Raw genomic sequence first — 24574 nt, 5'->3', positions numbered from 1 at the left:
AATTTTCTAACTTCTGGATTAATTTTCTTCCTTTTACATTTATTACTAGCATTTCACGGAAAGAGCTTTTTCTTTGCCCTCATTTTTTATTTTCTTATGTGTTTATTGTTTATTACTATCAGTACAGACTTATGATCCTTTTTTTAATTCAGTGGGTCCATTATTATCATTTTGACATATCCCCATTATTTCTTGAGCACATTTTTACTTTCTTGCACCAAAGATATAGCAGACTTACCTTGTATTTTTCCTGTTGGTGCTCTGGAATCCATCACTTCTCCAAAATAGCTCTGGTTTCTTTTAGTAGAAAATGGTATTTAAATGGTGAATCTTAAAGTCACAATTTTATTTTATTTTATTTTATTTTATTTTAATTTACTTATTTGACAGAGAGAGACACAGCGAGAGAGGGAATACAAGCAGGGGGAGTGGGAGAGGGAGAAGAAGGCTTGCCACTGAGCAGGGAGCCTGATGCGGGGCTTGATCCCTGGACCTTGGGATCATGACCTGAGCCGAAGGCAGATGTTAAAGTCACAATTTTAAAATAAAGTGTTAATTTTCCAACAAAAAATTGCTTACAGTGTCACAAACTCTGAGTTAGAAATTGTTTTCATTTCGCCTACGATAATATTTCTACTATAGAGTTCTCGGGTTTTTAACAGGTGTGACTTAGATTATTGTAGATTGGCTAAATCCTTCAAATTTTACATCTCTTTTTTTCTTTATGTTAAGTTAACAGGCTTCTTTTTGACTGTTATTCTTAGCCCATTCTATTTTATGCCAGTACCTTAATTATTAGATAATGTTAGCATATAAATATATATGTTCATAATCCTGATAAATTACTGATTATCATTGAGTATTTGCAGTTTCCAAATTAGTCCAAATTCATACTTAAAGAATATTAGTAAGTTCAGCTGTGGAAGAAATGATAAAGACAAAATAGTTTAGGTCTCTTATTTTATATATTTAATAGTAGTTTTCTTTAGAATAAATATAGATATTTCCTGTATTTCTAATTACATACTATATTTCCATTAGGTTGTATTTATTCCCAAATAAATGATTGTAATAGAAGTTCTTTAAAGTTATAAGAATACCATCTTCAAGAAATTGTGCAAGATTTTTTTTATTATGTTTGTGTAAAATGTATAGGTTTTATATTTACTGAATAGAAAGGTGTTATCACTAAGAAAGTCTACTCTGGATTTTTAAATTACTTAGAATATCTTATAATCACTTAACTTTGTTGGAAGGAAAGAATTTGGAAATTTTTGATCCATCTAAACTACAAAGAAGTTACATAAATTTTAAGTAATTTTATATTATTGTGTTATCTTTCATTCAAATTTGCTTTCCCTTGTAGAGTTCTTGTTAGGATTTATGCCTGGATTTTTTTCAGTTAATATTGTACCATCCAGAAAAACAAGGAAAAAAGACTTCAATACAGGACTTACGATAAACTCTCCCTGTTTCCTTGTAGTAGAGTTCTGTTCATAAAGTTGTTTATGGATTGTATTAGATTGAGACACACACTGTTATAAATGTCATTGGGGGAGAGAGGGTTATTGTTCAAGATTGGAATTCCAAAACATGTTGGAAACAGCACATTGCTTTCATTTTTCATATATTTTATTTCACATATTTTAATATTATTCATCTATTTCAGAAGATTCCATGCCTATGCCTGATGAAGTAAGCATGCTAACAGCAATTGCACTCTTCCTGTGGTCTGCTAGTAGTGAAATAATAGGAGTCCAGTCATTACAGAATGGCTGCATGAACAGATTTAAAAATGCACTGAATTCATGTGACCCATGGGTAAGTTCCACTTAAACACAGAGGTAAACATTTCACTTTATCAGTGAAATTTCAGATTGATTCATTAAAATGGGTGATGCATCACATGAAAACCTAAATATTTGTTATATATGGCTTTTAAATGGAAAAGCTGGAAAAGATCACTCAGTTTAAGGACTAGGATACACATACATATGTGTATTTACACATGCAAAAAATTCTCCAATATCTAAAATATTTGATTAACCCTGGCTTATAATGGTAGAGATTTTACATGAGTCTATGTTTATATTTTTCACTGCTTACTTAATGGAACCAAAAGCATTAAAGAATAAATTTATATTAATACATATTTTGATGAACCTATTGGAAGCCAGTTTTTCTAGAAAATAAGTTTTTTTGGCTTCACAATGTCAAAGTATAAACTAATGATTCTCAAACCTGCTGCACATCAGAAAAAAATCATCTTAGTAACATGATTCCTAGACTCTGCTACTGTCTTCCTCAATCATATGTCTGTATTTTGAAAACATTGCCCAAGTATTATGTCCAGCAAGGTCTGGCAGCTTCTCTTCTACCAAAGTGTTGAAACAGCTTTATTCCACTATTGTCCTATATGGTGATGGGCCTGCCTTTTATTCTTCCTTCCTTCCTTTTTTTTTTTTTTTAATGTTACAATGAAGTCTTTTTAAGCTAAAGTGGAACCAATGAGATTTTACTTTCTAGGCCTGGAAAACTTAAATTGGCATAAGCAGTCATTTCCAGAGAATTCAAATGAATTTGAGTTGTCTATTTAGTGTATTTTTATAGCATTGTTTGACATCCTTTAGATATTAGCCTTCCTTTTTAAGTATGTTAGGCTAAAGTGGAAGGGACAATTGTCAAGCAAAGAAAAAATTAAAAACATAAATTGGAATTCCTGATTTATAGCTTCTTCCACACTATAGAAATACATAAATTATATAAGCTTGGTAATTTGGCAGTTACCATATAAGGAATATTTATTTAATTAATGTCTTTTCAGTTAGTTTTTTTTAATTAGCTTATTGGAAGTTTCGTTATTCTAACTTTATTTCTATAAAGAGAAAATGGCATTAATTCATCCCACATTTTTATTTTCATTGTGCAGTATCACATCTTTTCAGCATATATTAAGTTGCAATGTGATTGTACAGCAAATGAGAACTATCACACATGTTAATTAATACAATTATTTTCTAATATAGGTTCAAGCCAAATGTTACCAGCTTCTCCTCTCAGTCTTCCAACATTCCAATCGTGCCCTTTCAACTCCGTATATCCATTCCTTAGCTCCAATAGTGGTTGAAAAGCTGAAGGCTGTTGAAAGAAACAGACCAGCCAGTAGCACAGAACTTTTAGCTGTTCAAGAAGGAATCAAAGTTCTGGAAACATTAGTTGCTCTTGGGGAAGAACAGAACAGTAAGTATTCTTAGAAAAAGCCAATAGTCCAAAATGAAGAACTATATTTTATATACATATGTATATCTATCTTACTTGATATTGGACACAAGCCATTGCAACAGTAAGTTTACTAAGGAGTGGTTACTATCTGAAAGCTTAATATTTTGGTCATGCTACTAACATAATGTATTGAGTTTATTTATACTCATTTTCTTATGAGCGAGAGGTTAAAATAAATTACTGATGGCCTTTCAACACATTGGTCTTTTTTTCTAGGAATGTACTCTTTAAGAACTAGGAAAAATGTGGATATTTAATAGGTTTAAAAAGTAATTTATTATGGTGTTCATAACAGAAGTACAGAAGCTTTATAACAAATAGGATTGGATTAGTATTAATACCAAACATCATTTTAAAATACCTCCAATTTTGAAATTTAAAAATTATTTTTATTTAATGAAAAGCTACCAGATACATGCATTTAATCAGAGACTTACACAGCTTAATACCTATTCCTCTTTATCCCTTGATTTCATCACAATCTAAAATTTGTTTTTAGAAATATGACTTTTAATTGTTGCAGAAAGACTATACTTTTTAAGCTAGTACCTTATGATTGAACATTAAGTGTTCAGGTCATAAATAACCGAGATGAGTATCCTTATACAGATATCTTTGCACATATTTTTTATTATATCTATCAGATAATTCCTTAATGTGAAATTACTGGGGGTTGAAAGGAATGTACATTTTTAAGGCTTTTAATATATATTGCCAGATTACTTTCAGATAACAATTACATCCATTTTTTTCTATTGTAAGTTTTTTCTTCTTCCTTTGAAAAAAATTTTACAGGAAATTGGAAAGGTAGTAGAGACATTGAAAAAGTTATTGTAAGAGCTTCACTATAAAATAATAATCCAGGGGTGCTTGGGTGGTGTCTGACTCTTGGTTTTGGCTCCATTGGTGGTCTCAGGTCCTGAGATTGAACCCTGAGTCGGGCTCGGTGCTCTGTGCTTGGAGTCTGCTTGTCCCTCTCCCTCCCCGTCTGCTCTTCCCCCCCAACACACACGCACATGCACACATGCTCATGCTCTCTCTCTCAAATAAATAAATAAATAAAATCTCCAAAAAAAAATAATAATAATCCAGAACTATAATAGTGGAAAAGGAGAAATGCAGAGGTGATTGTGAAAAAAAATTGATCTGATTTGATGAGTGACTAGTTACAGGGAGCAAGAGAAAGAGAAGAGCCAAACATAACTGTGTTACCTGGAAGAAGCATGGAAACAGTGTCAGATTGGAAATGTCAGGAAGAAGAACTGTTTAGGAGTTGATAGATTTAGTTGAAATTAGATATTAATAGATTATTTGGATAGAAATGTTGTGACTGACATCATGGCCTATGTTTGTGACCATGATGGCCAAAACCAAAGGTAAATGGTGGCCATCACATTATATCATATATGTTCATTCATTTATTCATTGATTTGATGTTATCTTCCTGATGAATGCCATCATATCCCATTATGAGGACTCATTTACCTTTGGTTTTTGCATGCATTCAGCCTTAGGTTTATCTTAAATTTTTTTAAATGCCAATTTTACTGTACCTTAGAAGTCTTCCTATAATTCAAAACATGTGTTATCTCAGTGAAGCAGTCTATTAAAAAATGAAGAAACCATGATAATGCTGATATATCTAACACTTAAAACTGTAATATATAGTTATATAAAATATAGTAATGTAATTCCCAGGGGGTAAATTTTCAGCTTTTAAAATTGTTTTATCACTCACCTTTCTTCACATCAGTTACAAATGCTAATTTTTTGTTTTTAACTTTATAGTATCCATTACAGAAATAGGCAATGAATGTTTTTTCACCCAACATGACCAGAGTTATAAGCTAAAGACATTGGAATTATGTTTGAGTCTTAATTCTTGTTCATCATCTTTATTCAATCTGTTACTCAAAACTTGTCCTTTTTTTGAAACTTCTCTGGGATTCAAGAGAACCTTGCTTCCTATTCTTATATCTAATCATCTCATAACTAAATAGCTATAATAATTTCCTAACAGATATTCTCCATCAATTTTACCTGTCCTTTGTTTAAGAATTGTGAGTAGTGGAGCGCCTGGGTGGCTCAGTGGGTTAAGCGTTTGCCTTCAGCTCAGGTCGTGATCCAGGGTCCTGGGATTGAGCCCCATGTCAGGCTCCCAGCTCAGCGGGGAGTCTGCTTCTCCCTCTCTCTCTGCCCCTCTCCTCCACTCATGCTCTCTCTCTGGCATGGCAGCTCTCTCTCTCTCAAATAAATAAATAAAATCTTAAGGAAAAAAAAAAAAGAACTGTGAGTTGTTTCCTCTTGCATTACTGCATCAAGTCTGAACATCCTTGCTCAGTTCTCCAAACATTTATTCTGCTTCCCAATGTGTACCCACTACCCTGACTGGTCCAATTTTCTCACGCAGCTTACTTTAACCTCTGTACAGTCTTCAGTCTGTTTTCCCTCTCCTCAGGTATGTTTCTTCCCCTCATTTCTTCTTACACAAACGGATTTAACCTGCATCAGATCTCATTTCTTCAAGAAATGTTGCCCACTCTGGTCTTTCCCTTCATACAATTTCTTTGGCAATTATAATCAACCTTATTCTATGGCTTTGTGGTTTTAAGATAATCACTAAAACTATAAAATCCTAAAGTATTCTTCCACTTTATGAGGCTTTTGAGGAACTCTGTCTCAAATGCTCACCATACTTTTTTTTTTTTTTTAAGATTTTATTTATTTATTTGACAGAGAGAGATACAGCAAGAGAGGGAACACAAGCAGGGGGAGTGGGAGGGGGAGAAGCAGGCCTCCCGCTGAGCGGGGAGCCCGATGCGGGGCTCGATCCCGGGACCCTGGGACCACGACCTGAGCCGAAGGCAGATGCTTAACGACTGAGCCACCCAGGTGCCCCTCACCATATGTTTTTAACACTTAGTTCTCTAATTGTTTAATGTGCTGGATACCCTTTTCAACTAGGCAGTAACAGCTTTACGTAGAGATGAATTATATATTTCCTAAAATTCTTAGCACATTTCTAGATACTTGATGAGTACTTAAATAATTTATAAAATATTTTTTCCAGTTAATTAACTGTTAAAAGCAAAACCTTGCTTTTCTACCTGATGTTGAAAACCTTGTCTGCTTTAGTATGCACAGTGTACTGAAGATGATTTCATATTTATTTGATAATTCATTATTATATTTGCTATGGAAGCTCTTATTATACAGTACTGTTATAATTCTGTGTGAGGGAAATTGAGCTAAATCTAGCTAATTTGAAGATTCTTGGGACTTTTAAAATATCAGTTTGCTGCCTTCTTTCTTCTGAAACTTTGTCTTGGAAAAAAAATCCAACTGATAAAAACTTCTGAGTGGTTTTCAAGGCAAAGGGTGTTTGTGTTTGTTCATTCATTCAACAAATAGTTATTGAGTGCCTACTATGTACTAGGTATGTTCTAGTCCTGAAATAAACACAAAGATCCCTGCTCTCCTAGAGCTTACATTGTAGCGCAAAAACAGAGACAGTGAACACCCTCCCCCCCTTGGGTATGTCTGTATCTATTTTATATATAAATAAAAAATTTTGTATAGATAAACATTGTGTACCTATATCTATATAATTTTATGTAGAGGTGAAAATGGATATAACTATATTAATTTTGGATGTAGATATAATAGATGCTGAATTAGGTAGGTGCTATGGAGAAAAAAATACAGTACGGAAAGAAGATGTTCAGGGCCAGAATGGGATTAGGGTTCTGGAAAGGTCTCATGATTATTATCATTGTCTTTCTTGACGTCAGTGAGTGTTGTATTCCACATTCTGTATCAGATGCTTCCTGCTCCCCCTACGACCTTGGCTACTGTCACTCTACAAAAATTAACAAATTAAAAGTGGAAAATACATGATTCTCAATGTTGATTATCAGATACATATGTATATATGATCACATTTTTTTAAGAAAAATGCCAGCTTAAATGAAATTTATATTCCAGGATGGAATTGTTAATATGGCAAGACAGACTAGTAAATGGGGTTAAGCTTCCAAATAAATCTTTGTTTAAGGGCTTAGAATTTATGTCAACCACAGGTTCTTGGTTTTTTTTAGCCCTACACTCTACATATTTGCTTCTTTTTGAGATATTTTTCCCTCACTTACTGTGGGTTTGGGGGGATAATGAAATGGAAAAGAGTTATATTTCTATTTTAAAAAGAAGGAAATACCTAGTTTTAGTTAAATAATAGTAAATGGATGCTGTTCAGGTTTCTGTTTCCTACTCTAACCTCCCTATTCTGAAATACCCTTAAAAATGTCATGATCTTACTCTCAGAATACATTCCGCCAGATGGCAGGTGTAAGGTACTTATTCCTTTTTACCCTTTTAGCCAGTATTTTTTTTACCTTTTTTTTTTTTAAGTAGGCTCCACGCCCAGCATGGAGCCCAACGGGGGCTTGAACTCACAACCCTGAGATCAGCACCTGAGCTGAGATCAAGAGTTGGACACTTAACCGACTGAGCCCCCCAGGTGTCCCTAGCCAGTATTTTTTTTTTTTAACAAAACAAATTAATATAAATCTAAAATATACAGTCTTTTTTTTTTTAAAGATTTTATTTATTTATCTGAGACAGAGAGAATGAGAGAGACAGAGAGCACATGAGAGGGGGGAGGGTCAGAGGGAGAAGCAGGCTCCCTGCCGAGCAGGGAGCCCGATGCGGGACTCGATCCAGGGACTCCAGGATCATGACCTGAGCCAAAGGCAGTCGCTTAACCAACTGAGCCACCCAGGCGCCCTAAAATATACAGTCTTAACAAACTTGGTCTCCAACTCAAACATATAGCTTGGCATTAAGTAAATATTTAATATTAATTATGAGTTATTGTTGAGGTCTAAAACAGATTCTATTTGATGTTTTATTATGATTGAGACTACTGCAGTAATTGCCTAATTTTAAAATTAAAGTTTATTGTAATTGACAGATTTGTGATGATCCTCAGACTTTATCATTGTTACTTACAGGAGTCCAGTTACTTGCCCTTTTAGTTCCTACTTTGATCTCTTACCTGCTGGATGAAAATTCTTTTGCCTCAGCAAGCACAGCTTCCAAAGATCTTCATGAGTTTGCACTCCAGAATTTAATGCATATTGGACCTCTGTATCCACATGCTTTCAAGACAGTAATGGGAGCAGCTCCTGAGTTGAAAGTACGTTTGGAAACTGCTGTTCGAGCAAGCCAAGCCAGCAAGGCTAAAGCGGCCACCAGGCAGCCAACCCCTACTGTACATTCCGCACCCACGATTAAGCTAAAAACAAGTTTTTTTTAATTTGATATTCCATTCATTTTTATTTATATTGTCAACTGGCAACTAATTAGTGATAGCCACTGTATCATTCTGGGCTGTAGGTTCTACTTTATTTGTATATGGATATTGTATGCTTCTAAGTAGGTTAAGTAAAATAATGCTCATGCCACTCTCTGATTTGGAAGGAGTGATTGTTTTTATCATGTGGTGGATGTGCTCTCATTTTTTTCCTATAATGTTTTCTTTTTTATTAATTTATTTTTTAAATACTGAGCCATAAGCTCTTAAATTTAAGTGCTAAAAACAATTATATCATGTAGTTGGGCAGCCTATTGGTATTGTCAGGAAAAAATAGGTCAATATTCAGCATCTGTCATGAAAAAATTTAATTGAAAAACAAGCAGAATTTAAATTTTAAAGTAACTCAAATAATGAAAAATGTTTCATGGTGTATATAATATCAATAAAGTCACATTTTCTTAGCATTTCTCAAAATGTCCTTACCTTTCTGATAGATCTTTTTACTTTCATATTAGATTACTAAATTATGCTTGTGTGTATTTTAGTGGTTAACTGAATTAAAACTCTCACTGAAAGACCCATTAAAATGTTTCAAATGTGGAATAATGTTCTGCTTTTTTTTTTTTTTGATGGCGAAAATTTGGCCTTGGTTATGTTTTATAATTACAGTACAGAGCATTGAGTCCTGACTATGATGGTTAGTTTCATTCATCAAATATTTATTGAGTGCCTACTGCTCATGAGGCATCAAGCTAAGTGCTGCAGGGCATACAAAAATGAATTCGCCATAATTATGATAATGCCCATCTTTTGTGCAATGGGAATTTTACCCCATCAAATAGATAATTCATGAGATAAGCGTTTGTCCCAGTGTTGAGGAAATTTTAAACACCAGGTTTTACCAGTGTTACAGAGACTGTAGTATCAACAGCAAGTCACCTTTCTGAGTACTCCAGATGCAGACCTGTTTATCATCTGCTGCTGCCTACTCGCCCTCATGCCCTCGCCAGCTGGCAGCTCCCATCCTCTTGCTGGTCTTCTGGGTTCAGTCTTGTAAGCCTCGGTGAGGTGCTTTCTTTCACCTGTTGTCTCACTTTCCTTTATTACAGGGTGGTTTTTTCATTTCTGAGTTGCTTTGCCAAAGTTGTTCTCCTTATTTCGGGGGGAGGTTTTTTGGTAACAGTTGTATGGAGATGTAATTCAGACAACATAAAATTCACCCATTTAAAATGTACAATTCAGTGGTGTTTAGTTTACTCACAACCATCACTACAACCAATTATGAACATTTTCATTACTCCCAAAAGAAACCTCATGGGGTGCTCAGTCAGTTGAGCATCCGACTCTTGGTTTCAGCTCAGGTCATGATCTCAGGGTTGTGAGATTGAGCCCCGAGTTGGGCTCCATGCTCACTGGGGAGTCTGCTCGAGATTCTTTCCTTCTCCTTCTTCCTCTGCCCCTCCCCCAGCTTGCACATGCTCTCTCCCTCTTTCTAAAATAAATAAATCTTTAAAAGGGAAGAAAGAAACCTCACACCCTTTAGCAATCACCCCACAACCTTTCCATTTCTCCCAAGCCTTTCCCTACCGCGGATCTACTTTCTGTCTCCATGAATTCTTCTGTTATGAACATCTCATATAAATGAAATCAGAGAATTTGTGGTCTTTTGTGACTGGCTTCTTGACTTAATGGGTTTTTGTTTGTTTTTTTAATTTGTTTGGTTTTTTTAGCCTTCAAAAACCTTTATCAGGGGATAAGCCTAGTTCTAATGGAAAAAGCCCACCTCTGAAAAAGGAGCTGTGGGTATGTAAGCTGGTCTGATGTACATTCATGACTTGTACATTCATGGTTCAAAATAAAGACCCTCAAACACAAATGGGTCTAAAGCCATTACAACCCAAAAGTATGTGATTCACTTAGATGTGCTTATATTAGCTCTTAAAATATGATCTATGTACAGAGGAGCTGCACCTTCCTCACGATCAGCAGAAGCACATGGCCATTAAAAGGGAGGGAGAGGCCAAAAAAAATGACAGTTTAAATAGGGTATAAGGTTCTCCTCTTGACACTATTCAATAAACATATACCCAGAAGGACAATGAAATAGAATCAATGCCCAGGTGCCTCTCAAAGAGGCAAATGTGATTTGGAACTTTCTAGCACAATACATCTCAACTACTCTGGGTACACACAAAACCAGGACTCCCTACATGAGATGCAAAGGGATTATGCCCACTGGAGTTAGCACCCAGCTCCTGTGCAAGATTCAGCTCCACTGTAGTTTGGATCACTTCACTTACGGAAACAGTGCCTAGCAACAACCCTCATGCCTCATTAACACCACTCTATGGCCCTCACTGACTCAGTGGTGCTTTTTTTTTTTTTTTTTTTTTAATGCATCTGAAGAGGTGGCAAATGGTTGCAACTGCTATAAGGTCACAACACTTCCAAAAGCTGAAAAAGATCTCCATCCGCTGGTGCAGTCTTCTCCCCTATTATACTTCTGCCACCAAAGGAGGGAAAATGGTAGACAAGTTCTTTGCCACTGGGCCTTGCCAAAGTCAATAAGAGAGTTTGTCAAAGGCAGAACTGTTTTATGGGCAAACCATCTCTAGCTGCAAATTTTGGGTTAGGAAGAAGAAGCAAGGCATGTGTGCAAGAAAGAGGTAGGAGTCCCTTTGTCAAGGGTTTGGTGACCCAACCCCAGACGGCCAGCTTGGTGCCAGCAGACCAAGACCTGCCAAAACCCATTGTTCAGACGGAAAAGGAAGAGAAGACACCAAAAAAATATAGTCAGTTCTGAAATTTGCACAGTTGATATTTGTTCTTTGTAGCACTAAGGACTTGAATGAGAATCATGAAACTTGAGGAACACATTCTTTTCTTCAGGATTTAAAAAATTTTATCATGTACCAGAAGACTACATTTAGTATGGTCGGTCTAACAGCTTTTGCTAGAACTTGGTTGTTAAAGCACGCTGCACCCAGCACCGGGAGAACTTCATCTGAGTGGAGTGACTTGTGACCTTCAATGGTCCCCAAGCCGAAAGTCCTGTCCCCAGTTGTGTCTCCCACCTCCACCATTCTGATCAGCAACTTGCCTCATGGTAGCAGGGGACACACCAAATCCTGACACCTCTCTTCTCCTGCTGGGCAGCCAGCAGTACAAAAACAGGTGTGGGTAGAAAAGGTCTTCGTCCCAAGTCCGTTGGGTATCTGAACATTAGGAGGAAATAAAGATCTCCAACAACATTTCCAATGAGCTCATTAATGACCGAGCCTCCCGTCATACAGTTGAATCCAAGGATAACCATGGTAAATAATAGGCTGTAACCGTGTTCCAAACCAAAATGATAACAATCATGTCTCTGTTCAGCTGGGCCCAGACATAAAGTACTGACATGATCAGAGGAATCATCAGCAACTGCATATTCATTGCTAAGCCAGTAATCACGATGCAAATCCAGTTAAAGAGGAGCATGAATACATAGTCGGCTGGCCTCCCATCAAAAGCTCCTGTTTCACATCGTGTAGAATACTGATATAAGAAATAGAAATTGACCAATAAATCCAATTCCCGGAACCACAGGAAAGTAAAAGGTGGCAGTGATTGGCCTCCAAATCTGGAAGCGATAGAGGAAGGCTTCTTCAGACCAGAGGAAGAAGGAGACGGGCTGATGAGACCAGGTTTGCCAACAAGGTCACCGCGACAGTGGTGACCAACCAAGGGCATGTCTGGGATGCTCCTGGGACATCTTCACCTTTTAGGTGGCTAGGATGTGCACAGCCGCCCAACTCCCCAACCCTCACCACACGGTGCCCTCTGTGAGTGAAAGGTGTGGGGGAGGAAGCCGCCCAAGCCAGGGAGCGGAAGGCGGAGATCCCCGGATGTGGCGCCACACTTGACTAGATGTTTTTAAGCTTCATCCACCTGGTAGCATGCTTTAGTACTTCCTCCCTTTCTGTGGCTGGATAATACTCCGCTGTATGTGTACCACATTTTGTTTATCCATTCACCGGTGGATGGACACTTGGGTTGTTTCCACCTTTCGCCTATTAGAAATAATGCTGCTTTGGACAACTGTGTGCCAGTTTCCGGTGGACATATATTTTCATATCTCTTGGGTATACACCTAGGAATGGAATTGCTGACTCAATGATAACTCTTCAGCTTTTTAAGGAACTGCCACACTGTTCTTCAATTGCTTGTTTCTTGTTTCTTGCACATATAACCCCTCTTCACTCACCTATGTATGAAGTATAAAGTTTATTTCTGCTTTGGCTATTTTCTGCTATTCTTGGTACCTCCCAGACTTTTTCCATCATTTCCCACCTTGAGGTAGACTGCACCATGCATTAACAATGATTCTCTTTTTTTCTCCCTCTCTCCCTCAGCTCCTTCTTTCCTCCCTCCCTCCCTTCCTCCCTCTCTTCCTTCCTTCCCTTCCTTCCTTCCCTCTCCCCAGGACTACTTTGTACTTTCTCTATACTCTTCTGAGCCACTGACAACCTAACTTCTAGTTTTCTGTGATAGTATTTATAAAAGAAGCTCTGTTTGAAGAATTATATTTATTAATTTGTTTCACTGCCCAATTCTTGAGATTCTTCTCAACCTGAATAATCATACTTATTCGATTCTGAACATCCAGTATCAAGGAGCTAAAAGGAGAAGCATCATGACAGCCAATGGATTCTTTCTGAAGCATAATCTGAGCAGTTTTAACGTTAAAAGAAAGTATTTTCTATTTACTTTCCAGGTTCTTGTTCATATTGTCCATTTGAATTCTGAATTTAATTAGAGAAAACTAAACTTTGAAGTCAGGTTTCTCTTTTCCAAATAGGTTCTGCTATCAGCTAGGGATAGAACTTCAGAAAACCTAACCTTTTGGGGGCTTCAATTCCCTCATCTATAAAATTAGAGGAAAACTTACTAGGTATTCTACGATCTTTTTGCAAATCTAAAAAGTACATTTCTGTGGATTTATCCTGCTTATTTTTATCCAGAGAGTGAGTCTTTGGCCAGTCCTTTAATATTATTTAGTCTGATTAATAGTTTTTACATATATATAAAATATATATGTATATGTGTATATATACATATATATAAAATAGCTATCATAGTAGGACAGTATAAAATACATTAAATCCAGAGAGTAGTTAAATATTGCAGATTATCACTATCAAGAAGAGCTGCCATTTCTGTGGTGCACCAGGCACTGTGCTAGACACTTTATATCCATTCTTACTTTTCATTCAAACAATGCTAACTGAGGTCTGCAATTAGCCCAATTTTCCCAAAACACATTTAATTATATGAATCACTATGCCTCACATTTTCTTCATTCTTAATTGGAATTTTTAGGTTGTTGCCAGAAATGGCTAGAGTACAGCTATAAATAAATTTCTTGCCTTAATGCCTTCTATCACATGGATTATTTTAAAAACCTAATTTAATCATTACAAACCTATTTCTACTTCTAAATTAATAATAATTATGAAATACAGTTAAATAATTATGAAATTATTTATGGGCTTCACAAAATTTTACTTAAGAATTTCATGTCTTAATCATAATTTCTTAATTATTAGAAACATCATCCTGAGCTAAGTTTTTGGTGCTGTCGTTAAAACAAATATGTGAGAACCATGCATGCACAAGTGACCAGTACAACTGTTTTTTCTTTTCTTCCAGGAGAATTTGTTCACAGCTTTAGTCCTCTATCCACAATTCTCAATCTCTTTTTTCCATTGGAATGCATAGGTTTCCATTCAGACATTGTCGCTCTCATACACATATACCCCATTTGCCCTTTCAATGTAAGTGGATGTAAGTCAAAAGAATCCTTGAAGGGGCACCTGGGTGTCTCAATCGTTAAGCATCTGCCTTCGGCTCAGGTCATGATCCCAGGGTCCTGGGATCAAGCCCCGCATCTGGCTCCCTGCTCAGCAGGAAGCCTGCTTCTCCCTCTCCCACTCCCCCTGCTTGTGTTCCCTCTCTCACTGTCTCTCTCTGTCAAATAAATAAATAAAATCTTTAAAAAAAAAAAGAATCCATGAAAATTTAAGTAAGTCTGTTTGGCTTTTCCAGCTTTTAACTTCAATTGTTCATGCTTTCTTTAAATCTCTTCCTTCTTTCCAACTTATTTCCATTTGTATAGGAAAATGCCTCTCTTATTTGTGGAAAAAAAAAAAGAAAGAGGCATGACTTTAATCTTGCCCAATGAGCATAAGCGTAGAGTCAGGGGGAAAAGGAAAATCATTTTATATATTATTATAAATCAATTTTAATTATAAAATTTGCATTCATTAAATTTTTGGGAAAATTATCATAATTCATACACAGACCAAATTACTGTTAATATTTTAGTCTATTTCCTTCCACATTTGTAATCAACCTGAGGTAGAATGTTGTATCCTGCTTCTGCCCACTTATTTTATAAGCATTTCCCCCATAGAATTGCTCTAATAATAATATGGGATAGACTTAGTAACCATCATCTTTTGATCACTACTTAACATGGATGTACCAGTATCGAATTAGCCATTACCCTTTGCAGGGGGTACTTGGTTTCTAGTGTTTACATTTTCATAAATAATGCTGCATTGACTTTTTTTTTTTAAAGATTTTATTTATTTATTTGAGAGAGAGAATGAGAGAGAGCACATGAGAGAGGGGAGGGTCAGAGGGAGAAGCAGACTCCCCGCCAAGCAGGGAGCCCGATGCGGGACTCGATCCCGGGACTCCAGGATCATGACCTGAGCCGAAGGCAGTCGCTTAACCAACTGAGCCACCCAGGCACCCTGCATTGACTTTTAAAATATGAAACTTTGTAGATTATTTCCTTGGGATAGATTAAAGGGGTTATAAAAATATGGCAGATTTTAAATTTTAAGACATACTGCTGCTGAATTTTAGAAAGTGATGCTTTTTGAACTAACAGATGTGAAAATGAAACCGGGTCACTGTTTTCCAAATTCCAAGAAAATACCTGGGAAGGTCATTAAATCACAAATATTTGGGTATACCTAAACATTTTTTATAAAGGGCATTCTAGTTGACTGTAAATCCTTATGAAGCTAGGTTGAATCACCATAAGGCTTAATAGAGTTTGACTGCTTTTAGTAAAAATACGCTAGTTAAAACAAGGAAGGTGACAGTCCTACTCTATGTACTGAACGATCCAGTGTGTATGTGTGAGGCCAAGGCTTGGGGCTGGGCGATCAGCTTCAGATGCCACATATCAAGAGCAATGACCGACTGATGTCTATCCAAGCCAAGGGATAAAGAGGAACTGAGAATAAGGAAGGGAAGCATGGTCATTCATCTTCAGATGGGTGGACCAGATAGCTGATTGCACCAACAGGTCAATGTCTCAAGTAAGTAGTCTGCAATCAAACGTAAAATGAGAATTTCCTAAGAGAGCTGTTAAAATTGATTGCCTGATGTTAGTGCATTCTTTTACACTGGACATAAACAAGGAGAACTTGAATTCCTGTTTGTCAAAGATTTTGTGGTAAGATGGTCTAATGCTATCTCATTCGTTGGACGATTATTTATGGAACGCCTATATGCCAGGCACTGGGAATAAAATAATGAATAGCCAAGCCAAGAATCGGCCATGATATGTTTACACTCTACCTGGGGAGAGATATAAAATAGTCACAGGTTGCGATAAGTAGTTGGAGGGAATGGTATGAAGTATGGTTTGATAAAGAATAGGCAGGGTTTTTTTTTAAGTTTTTAAAAATTTATTTAAGTAATCTCTACACCCCATGTGGAACTTGAACTCAGGACCCCCAAATCAAGAGTCACATGCCCCTCTGACTAAGCTAGCTAGGTGCCCCAAGGCAGGAATTTCTACATAGGATAGATCTACATAGACTCTCATCTGCTCTTCATACCTGAAATGTGACTACCTACCATTTGTTGTCTCAGAGATTCCTCAAACTCAATTAATTTAAAATCGGATTCTTCACCTCCTTATCTAAAAACTAACTTCTCCACTCATGATCTCCCAATAAATAGGACAACTATTTTATCCTGTTGTGTAAGACATAGATCTCGATATCATCCTTGACAGTTCCCACCTTCTCCCTCACTATGCTTAGTTCATCACCAAGTTTCCTAAATATCTTGTCAAATCCCTCTGAATCTTTATTGCCATTATCACCATCCTAGCAGATCAGCACATCTGGTTGCACTACAGCAAAGTGATGGGTGTGGACTGTAGGGTCAATTTTCCTAGGTTTGTATCTGGCACCATTATTTACAAGCTGTGTAACCTTGGATAAGTCACTCGTCCTCTCTGTGCCTCAGTTTTCACATCTGTGAAATGAAAATAACAATATCTATTTTATAGAGTAGCTGTGGGTGAAATAAATTAATACTTGCAAATGACCTTAAAATAGTGCCTGACCCTTAGAAAACAATTTGGAAATGTCAGTTAATATTATATTTTCCACAAAGAAACAGAGATGATCTTTATAAATTTGAATCTGATACCTTGCTGGAAACTCTCCAGTTGCTTACCTTAGCAAAAAGACCCAATTCCTTAAGGTGACCTGCGAGGCCCTGCATAATCTGGTCCCTGCCTACTTCACCTCCTTACACAGGTCCTATGGCCATATAGTAGTGTCCCTTTCTGTCATATGAAAATAATGTTAGGAGCACCTGGGCGGCTCAGTCAGTTAAGTGTCTGACTCTTGATTTTGGCTCAGGTCGTGATCTCAGGATTGTGGGATCGAGCCCTGCTTCCAGCCCCACACAGTCTCCATGCTCAGCGTGGAGTCTGTCTGTCCTTCTCCCTCTGCTCCTCCCACTGGTCACTCTCTCTCTCTCTCAAACAAATAAATAAAATCTTTAAAAAAAAAGAATGGGGGCGCCTGGGTGGCTCAGTTGGTTAAGCGACTGCCTTCAGCTCAGGTCATGATCCCGGAGTCCCGGGATCGAGTCCCGCATCGGGCTCCCTGCTCGGCAGGGGGTCTGCTTCTCCCTCTGCCCTCTTCCCTCTCGTGCTCTCTGTCTCTCATTCTCTCTCTCAAATAAATAAATAAAATCTTTAAAAAAAAAAAATAAATAAAAAAAAATAAAAATAAAAAAAATAAAAAAAAAGAATGTTAGTGCTTACCTCTTAAGGACATTGTAAGGATCGAGTTAATGCATACAAAATGCATTATTTTTTTCTTTAGTAAATGCTCAGTAAGTACTAGGTATAAAAATGATAATTGTTATTACTTTTCTCTTGCTCTTTATGTCAGGTATATTGGACTTCTTCCAAATGCACTATGTACTTTTCTTCCTCAGGTGTTTGAATTTTGCTTAAAAAGCTCCATTTCACCTTCTGCTAACTAATTTATACTTCTCCTTCATGTTTTAATCTGGTGCATTCTCATAAAAATGTTGCAGCATTAATTTGGCTATTGCCATATCCTAAAAATGCTATTATTTAAATTATTTAAATGATCTTTTTCTCCTGTAACAAAAATGTATGTAGTGGCTCCTTAAGCTTGAATACAATCAGCTTACAGGTTATAATGTTACACATTATTTCATGTGAAAGTGTGTATGAGCTGGTTCAGACCACTCCTCCTCTTGTTACTTCATGTCCTGCAGCTGGGGGGGAAATCTGAGAAAGGAGATAACATAGATAATGGTAGAATTTTCCATTACAGAGAACAACTGCAAGTGCTAAAATTAATACATACTGAACAGCAGTAGCATATTGAGGGCCTGTAGGGAAGAGGGAGAGAGATATACACTACATGCAGAACACATCAAATCTTGTTTGGAAAAAGTTAAGAAAATAGGGGTCTCCAAAACCTGACAAAAATGTAGTGGACCTCTTTAACCTCATTCATCTTTCTTGTTTTTCTGGCACAAAGCCCAGATTTTTCCCTGTCATGTTTGCAAATAATAGTAATAATAATGTACCATATTTGACTTCTTTTGAGAACTGACTTCAGTTCTAGTTTATATTTCAGGGCTATCAGATAGGAGCTTTGTGAGGGGAAGATGCTGTTCTGAGCAATTCAAATCTACATGAAGATTGGGTGTCTTCTTCTGAGCAGAAGCTCCATCTGGAAACCAGTACATCTCTGTTGCATGGTTGGCAGGAAGAGCCAGCTTATAAAAATGTTCTCTCCCTACCCCAAGTCCCACAACGGTTATTTTTATGTAATGAAGATACATGAATAGTTGGAAATTCCATTCCTACCTTAAAAATGGGGGCACCATAGTTATTAAAGAAAAGAAGAGGGAGGAGGAAGACAAGAGCCTGTAGAGTAGAGCTTCCATTCACTGGAAATGTTAAAAGAGAAAGCAGGGGATGGAGTTGATGGGAGAAAGAAAAAGCGTGTGTTCAAAAACCCACTGAAGGTTGGCTTAGAGGAATAGAACCTTAAGTTGGTCACCATCAATATTCTAAGAGAGGTCTTGCTACAGCTTCAGAGCTGTATTATCATTTTAGTCTCCTGCAGTGTTAGCTATATAGATAGTGAAAGCAATCCTGATTTTAGATTTTAAGTATCTCTTCCTCCATATATTAGTCACTACAAAATTAAAATTAATTTTAATTTCAAAATGAAATCTTATTTAATTAAATAATTGAATTTATTTAAATTGTTAAATAAAAGGAAATTTCATTTCATTTATTTATTTACTTATTTTTTAAAGATTTTACTTATTTATGTGTCAGAGAGATAGAGCACACAAGCAGAGGGAGTGGCAGAGGGAGAGGGAGAGAAGCAGACTCCCCACTAAGCATGGAGCCCCATGCACTACTCGATCTCAGGACTCTGGCATCGTGACCTGAGCTGAAGGCAGACGCTTAATGAACTGAGCCACCTAGGAGTCCCAGAGATTTCTTTTTAAAATGAAAATTAAGCAACTCTCTAATTTCAACTACACTCTTCCAAAAGAAAATAATAGTAATAATAACAAAGAATAATAGAGGCGATTTTCCCATCTTATCATGTGACTGTGATGTAGATTTAATTCTTGGACTCAAAGAACATTTTCGAATAATGGAATTCCTTCACTTCACAACTTGTTATTGGCTGTTTTCCCAACCCAGTCATTACCAGACTTTAAATCTAGGAAGGAAGTTTGGAGGCTGAGGCAAGGCAGAGGCAGGGGAGGCAGCAAGGAGAGGTGAGGGCAATAAGGGGGTGGGCAGAGAGTACAGAGGCTGATAAACAGTGGGCTATTGCACACGTCTGTTCCCCAAAGTTCTCTTCATGCCAGCGGAAGCCTATCTCCACTCAAGCGGTCCAGTCTCTGTTCTCTGACCAGAATTCTGATAGAGCCATGACGTTCAATTTGAAGACATTTCTTGCAGCAGTTAAAAAGTCAGTAACTGGTCGTTTTGGAGAGGTTTTTATTTTTTCAATTAAAAAAAAAAATTAAAGTAAACTCTACACCCAACGTGGGACTTGAACTCAAGACTCCTGAGATCAAGAGTCTCAAGAGTCACATGTTCTACCACTGAGCCAGCCAGGGACCCCTGGACAGTTTTTTGTTTGTTTGTTTAAATAGCCACTCATTTTTTTTTTAAAAGATTTTATTTATTTATTTGAGAGAGAGAATGAGATAGAGAGAGCATGAGAGGGGGGAGGGTCAGAGGGAGAAACAGACTCCCCGCTGAGCAGGGAGCCCGATGCGGGACTCGATCCCGGGAGTCTGGGATCATGACCCCAGCCGAAGGCAGTTGCTTAACCAACTGAGCCACCCAGGTGCCCCAATAGCCACTCATTTGAATGAAAAAAAAAAAAAAAAAAAACAAGAGAGAGAACGCAGATGACTTGTCATTTTGTGGAACTATAATCCCCATCCCACATAACACACCCAGAGAAATCAAAAAGAGAAAACACTCCAATTATCTAAATAACCGTTTAGCATTTCACAATTTTTCACTTTAAACTGCTTATACCGATACATAAAACAACATTTAGACAGCTGCTCTCTGTGCTTGGACAGGAAACTTTATTTTTTTGTGTCACAGGTTTTACTAATTATAAAATGAAATGACCAGGAAATCAGCAACATCTTAAGGTCTGAGCCTTAATGGCAAGGCATGGACATTATTTTTTTAAAGATTATTTTAGCTATGCTGAGTTAAAGTTCTAACCAGGGGATGGGGATGAGAAAGAAAAAAGAACAGTTATTGAGCCCCCAGTATTTATATTTAGTTAGTCTTGTGAACTCTGCTACAATAATAGCTATCATTATTTGGTTTATGCTATATGTCAAGCACTATGCTAGGGGACTTAACATTTTTCTCTCATCTAATCTTTTTTTTCTTTAAAGATCTTATTTATTTATTTGAAAGAGAGAACACATATGTGCGCATGCACACACGCGAGTGCACACACACACACACAGTGGGGGAGGGGCAGAGCGAGAAAAAGACTCCCCACTGAGCAGGGAGCCTGATGTGGGGGCTGGATCCCAGGATCATGACCTGAGCCAAAGACAAACGCTTAACCGATTGAGGCACCCAGGCACCCCTCTCTCATCTAATCTTCATGGTAACTTTATAAGGTAAATATTATTCTCATATTAAAAATGACACAATTGTGACTAAAAAAAGTTAAACCATTTGTCCAAGATTTCTAGATTTGGATAATTGTAGAGTGAGGAATAAAATTGAGTCTCTTCTTTCTCAAGATTGCTCTGGCTATTTGGGGTCTTTTATTGTTCCATACAAATTTTAAGATTGTTTGTTCTATTTCTGTGAAAAGTGCCTTTAGAATTTTAATAGGGATTGCATTGAATCTGTGGATTGCTTTGGGTAGTATGGACATTTTACAATATTAATTCTTCCAATCCCTAAGCATGGAATAGTCTTCCATTTATTTATGTCTTCTTCAATTTCTTAATATCTGGTAGTTTTCAGTATACAGGTCTTTCACCTCATTGGTCAAATTTATTCTTAGGTATTTTATTCTTTTTGATGCAATTGTAAATGGGATTGTTTTCATAATTTCTCTTTCTGATAGTTTGTGATTAGTGTATACAAATGCAACATATTTTTGTGTAATGATTTTGTATCCTGCAACTTTATTGGATTCATTTATTAGTTCTAACTTTTTTTGATGGAGTATTTAGGGTTTTCTATATATATAAAGTCATGAAATCTGCAAATAGGACAGTTTTATCTCTTCTTTTCCAATGTGGATGCCTACTCTCACCACTTTTATTCAATGTAGTACTGGAAGTCCTAAACAGAACATTTAGGCAAGAAAGAGAAATAAAAGGCATCCATGTCTTTTTCCTGATCTTAGAGGAAAAGCTTTCAGTTTTTCACAATTGAGTATAATGTTAGCTGTTGTCTTGTCGTAGATGGCCTTTATTATGTTGAGGTACATTCCCTCTATATCTGCCTTATTGAGTGTTGTTTTTTTAATCAAAAATGGATGTTGAATTTTGTTAAATTTTGTCAACATGGTGTATCACACTTATTGATTTGCAGATGTTGAACTATCCTTGCATCCCTGGAATAAATTTCACTTGACCGTGGTGTATGATCCTTTCAATGTATTGTTAAATTTGGTTTGCTAATATTTGTCAATGATTTTTGCATCAGGGATATTGGTCTATAATTTTTTTTTTTTGTAGCAAACTTATCTGGTTTTTGTATCAGGGTAATGCTGGCCCCATAAAATGAGTTTGGAAGACTTCCCTCCTCTTCTATTTTTTGGAAGAGTTTGAGAGGGATTGATATTAATCTTTCTTTGAATGTTTGATAGGAATCACCAGTGAAGCCATCTGGTCTTAGACTTTTATTTGTTGGGACGTTTTTGATTACTGCTTTTCCTTACTAGTGATCAGTCTGTTCAGATTTTCTGTTTGTTCATGACTCAGTCTTGATAGGTGGTATGTTTCTAAGATTTTATCCATTTCATCTAGGTTGTCCAATTTGTTGATGTATAATTGTTTATAGCAGTCTCTTATGATCCTTTGTATTTCTGTGCTATCAGATGTAGTATTTCCTTGTTCATTTCTGATTTTATTTATTTGAGTCCTGTCTCTTTTTTTCTTGGTAGTCTAGCTAAAGGACGTATGGGCTCTTAAATAGCTACCATTAAATTTAATTATGTTTTATAGCATGTTATGAATTTATTTCAGGGAATTGTCAGACATGTCTTCTATTAGAGAGAGAGAGAGAGAGAAAACCTTTTAACATTCACAACTTGTTGGAGTACTTAAATCTTCCAGATGAAAAAATATGCCATTGTGGTGACATTATTGTCCCTTTGGTATTCTGGTAGGTCTGATAAGTAAGAAAGGAAGCAACATGTTAATAGAAAGATCAATGAACTAGCAGTCAGGAATTCTGGTTTCTAGTTTTGGCTGTGCCATCCACTCAAAGCCTCATTGTGGACAAGTCTCAACTTCTTTGGACTTAAGTTTCTTGAGCTGTAAAATGAGAGGACTAGGCAGTGTCTCAAAGGACACTTATAACCAAACTAATTTATGACACAGGGAATTTAGCCAAGCTTGGATCAAACTTTTATTCTAATAAAGAATGAATTCATGAAGCAGAAACATTCAGTAAGTGAGAAAAGAGAGCTTGCCATCTTTATTTGCAACCAGGGCAGATACAGTGTGTTTCCTGTCCTTTCCACAAGTAGCCATGGGAAGGGAGGGGTTGGGGGGAGAGAACAGGAACAGGATGTCCTTCCCTGACATGTCAATAACCAGTCTAAATCTTTAAATTTTTTCATGGCCATCAGGTCTGATATTCCAGAAGTCCATCCCACACAACAAAAGAATTACTAATAACTTGTTATGAGGACAAGATAAATGCTTCATTTCATTTTCATGTTAAATTTTTTTTTTTTTTTTAGGTACCTTTCTTTCATTACTGTTGTAGTGTGAGTTTATAGTGACATAATTTCAGGGACTTCGAAGGATAACATTTACAGAGAAACATTTGAAAGGACTTCGGTGTGCTTTTGGTAGGCTAATATTGCTGAGAGTTTGCAGGTGAACCAAGACAGAAACTAGAAACGGGACAGGTGGAAAGGGAGAAGTGCCTGGATACCTAAGCCAGTTCTAGGGAAGAGAAAGGGACTTTGTTCTTTCAGGCAGTGTTGATTTAAGGCACTGTGAGAATTGATTATATACTTGCCAATGTCCCTTTGATGACAGGAACTGTGTCATTTATCTTTATATCCCCAGCGACAGAAACAACTGACAATCAAATATTTGTTGAGTTGAACTGAGTAAAAACTGCGCGGGAAAAGGTAGGAAAAAGGAGACCGAAGTCGCAGCCTCGGATATCTGAAACTTTACAGGATTTGGATTTACTGCAACACTGACTGCAGGAGAAAGGGACTTCAGGAGTAGCAATGTTTCAGAGGAGGTGCCAACAACCCAGAATTTAGAAGCTGAAAGGGGACTAGTTTAGGAGAGTGATCAGAGTTCCTTATTAGTGAAAACTGATCAGGCAACAGGTTTGAACCCCCAAGAGAAAAAAGAAAGGGGGGAGCGACAGCGATAAGCAGATTGCCAAAACTGAGGAGTGTTTGTGGCCAGAGAAACACTGAAGTCGGAGCCAAAGGGAGAGGATTGTGTTCCAACTAGCTGGAGGATCCCCGCCCAGGAGCCTGACCTCCGAACTTCGCTTTGAGCTTGTTTCTTAACAGAACTACCAGGAAGCCCTGAAAGATGTGCGGCTCGGGCTGGTATCTTGGCGCGACAACTTCCGTGTGTGTGTGTGTGTGTGTGTCTGTGTGTGTGTGTGTGGGTGTGGGTGGTATCTTGGCGCGACAACTTCCGTGTGTGTGTGTGTGTGTGTGCGTGTGCAACAGGGCGCACCGCCCAAGAACTTCCGTGTGCGAGAGGGACTGGCGCACAGCCCGCCTACACCCGCCGGGCGGGTGAGAAAACCCGCGCTCCCAGCCCGGCCGGCCCCCACCGCCGCCGGCAGGGGCGGGCCGGGGCGGGCCGGAGGGCGGGGCTGCGGCCGCGCCCGAG

The 24574-nt window shown here is 37.4% G+C and overlaps 1 protein-coding gene and 1 pseudogene across 1 annotated transcript in view; one reads left to right on the top strand and one right to left on the bottom strand.

Annotated features, from left to right (window-relative positions):
• The window catches only part of HEATR5B (HEAT repeat containing 5B), a 110058-nt gene extending 100859 nt beyond the window's left edge, over window positions 1-9199 (top strand). Inside the window, exons 34-36 of the mRNA XM_021697821.2 lie at window positions 1670-1821; window positions 3027-3240; window positions 8292-9199. Of these exons, the coding sequence (XP_021553496.1) occupies window positions 1670-1821; window positions 3027-3240; window positions 8292-8596 (671 nt within the window). The 3' untranslated portion in view covers window positions 8597-9199. The remainder of the gene's footprint in view (window positions 1-1669; window positions 1822-3026; window positions 3241-8291) is intronic.
• Window positions 9200-11623: 2424 nt separating this feature from the next.
• Window positions 11624-24574, bottom strand: part of LOC110587480 — a 13566-nt pseudogene continuing 615 nt past the window's right edge.

Source organism: Neomonachus schauinslandi, chromosome 10 (genome assembly GCF_002201575.2).
Source record: "Neomonachus schauinslandi chromosome 10, ASM220157v2, whole genome shotgun sequence".
In the NCBI taxonomy this organism is placed as follows: domain Eukaryota; kingdom Metazoa; phylum Chordata; class Mammalia; order Carnivora; family Phocidae; genus Neomonachus; species Neomonachus schauinslandi.
Note: the sequence above shows the minus strand (reverse complement) of the source record. Positions and strands in the feature narration are given on the sequence as shown.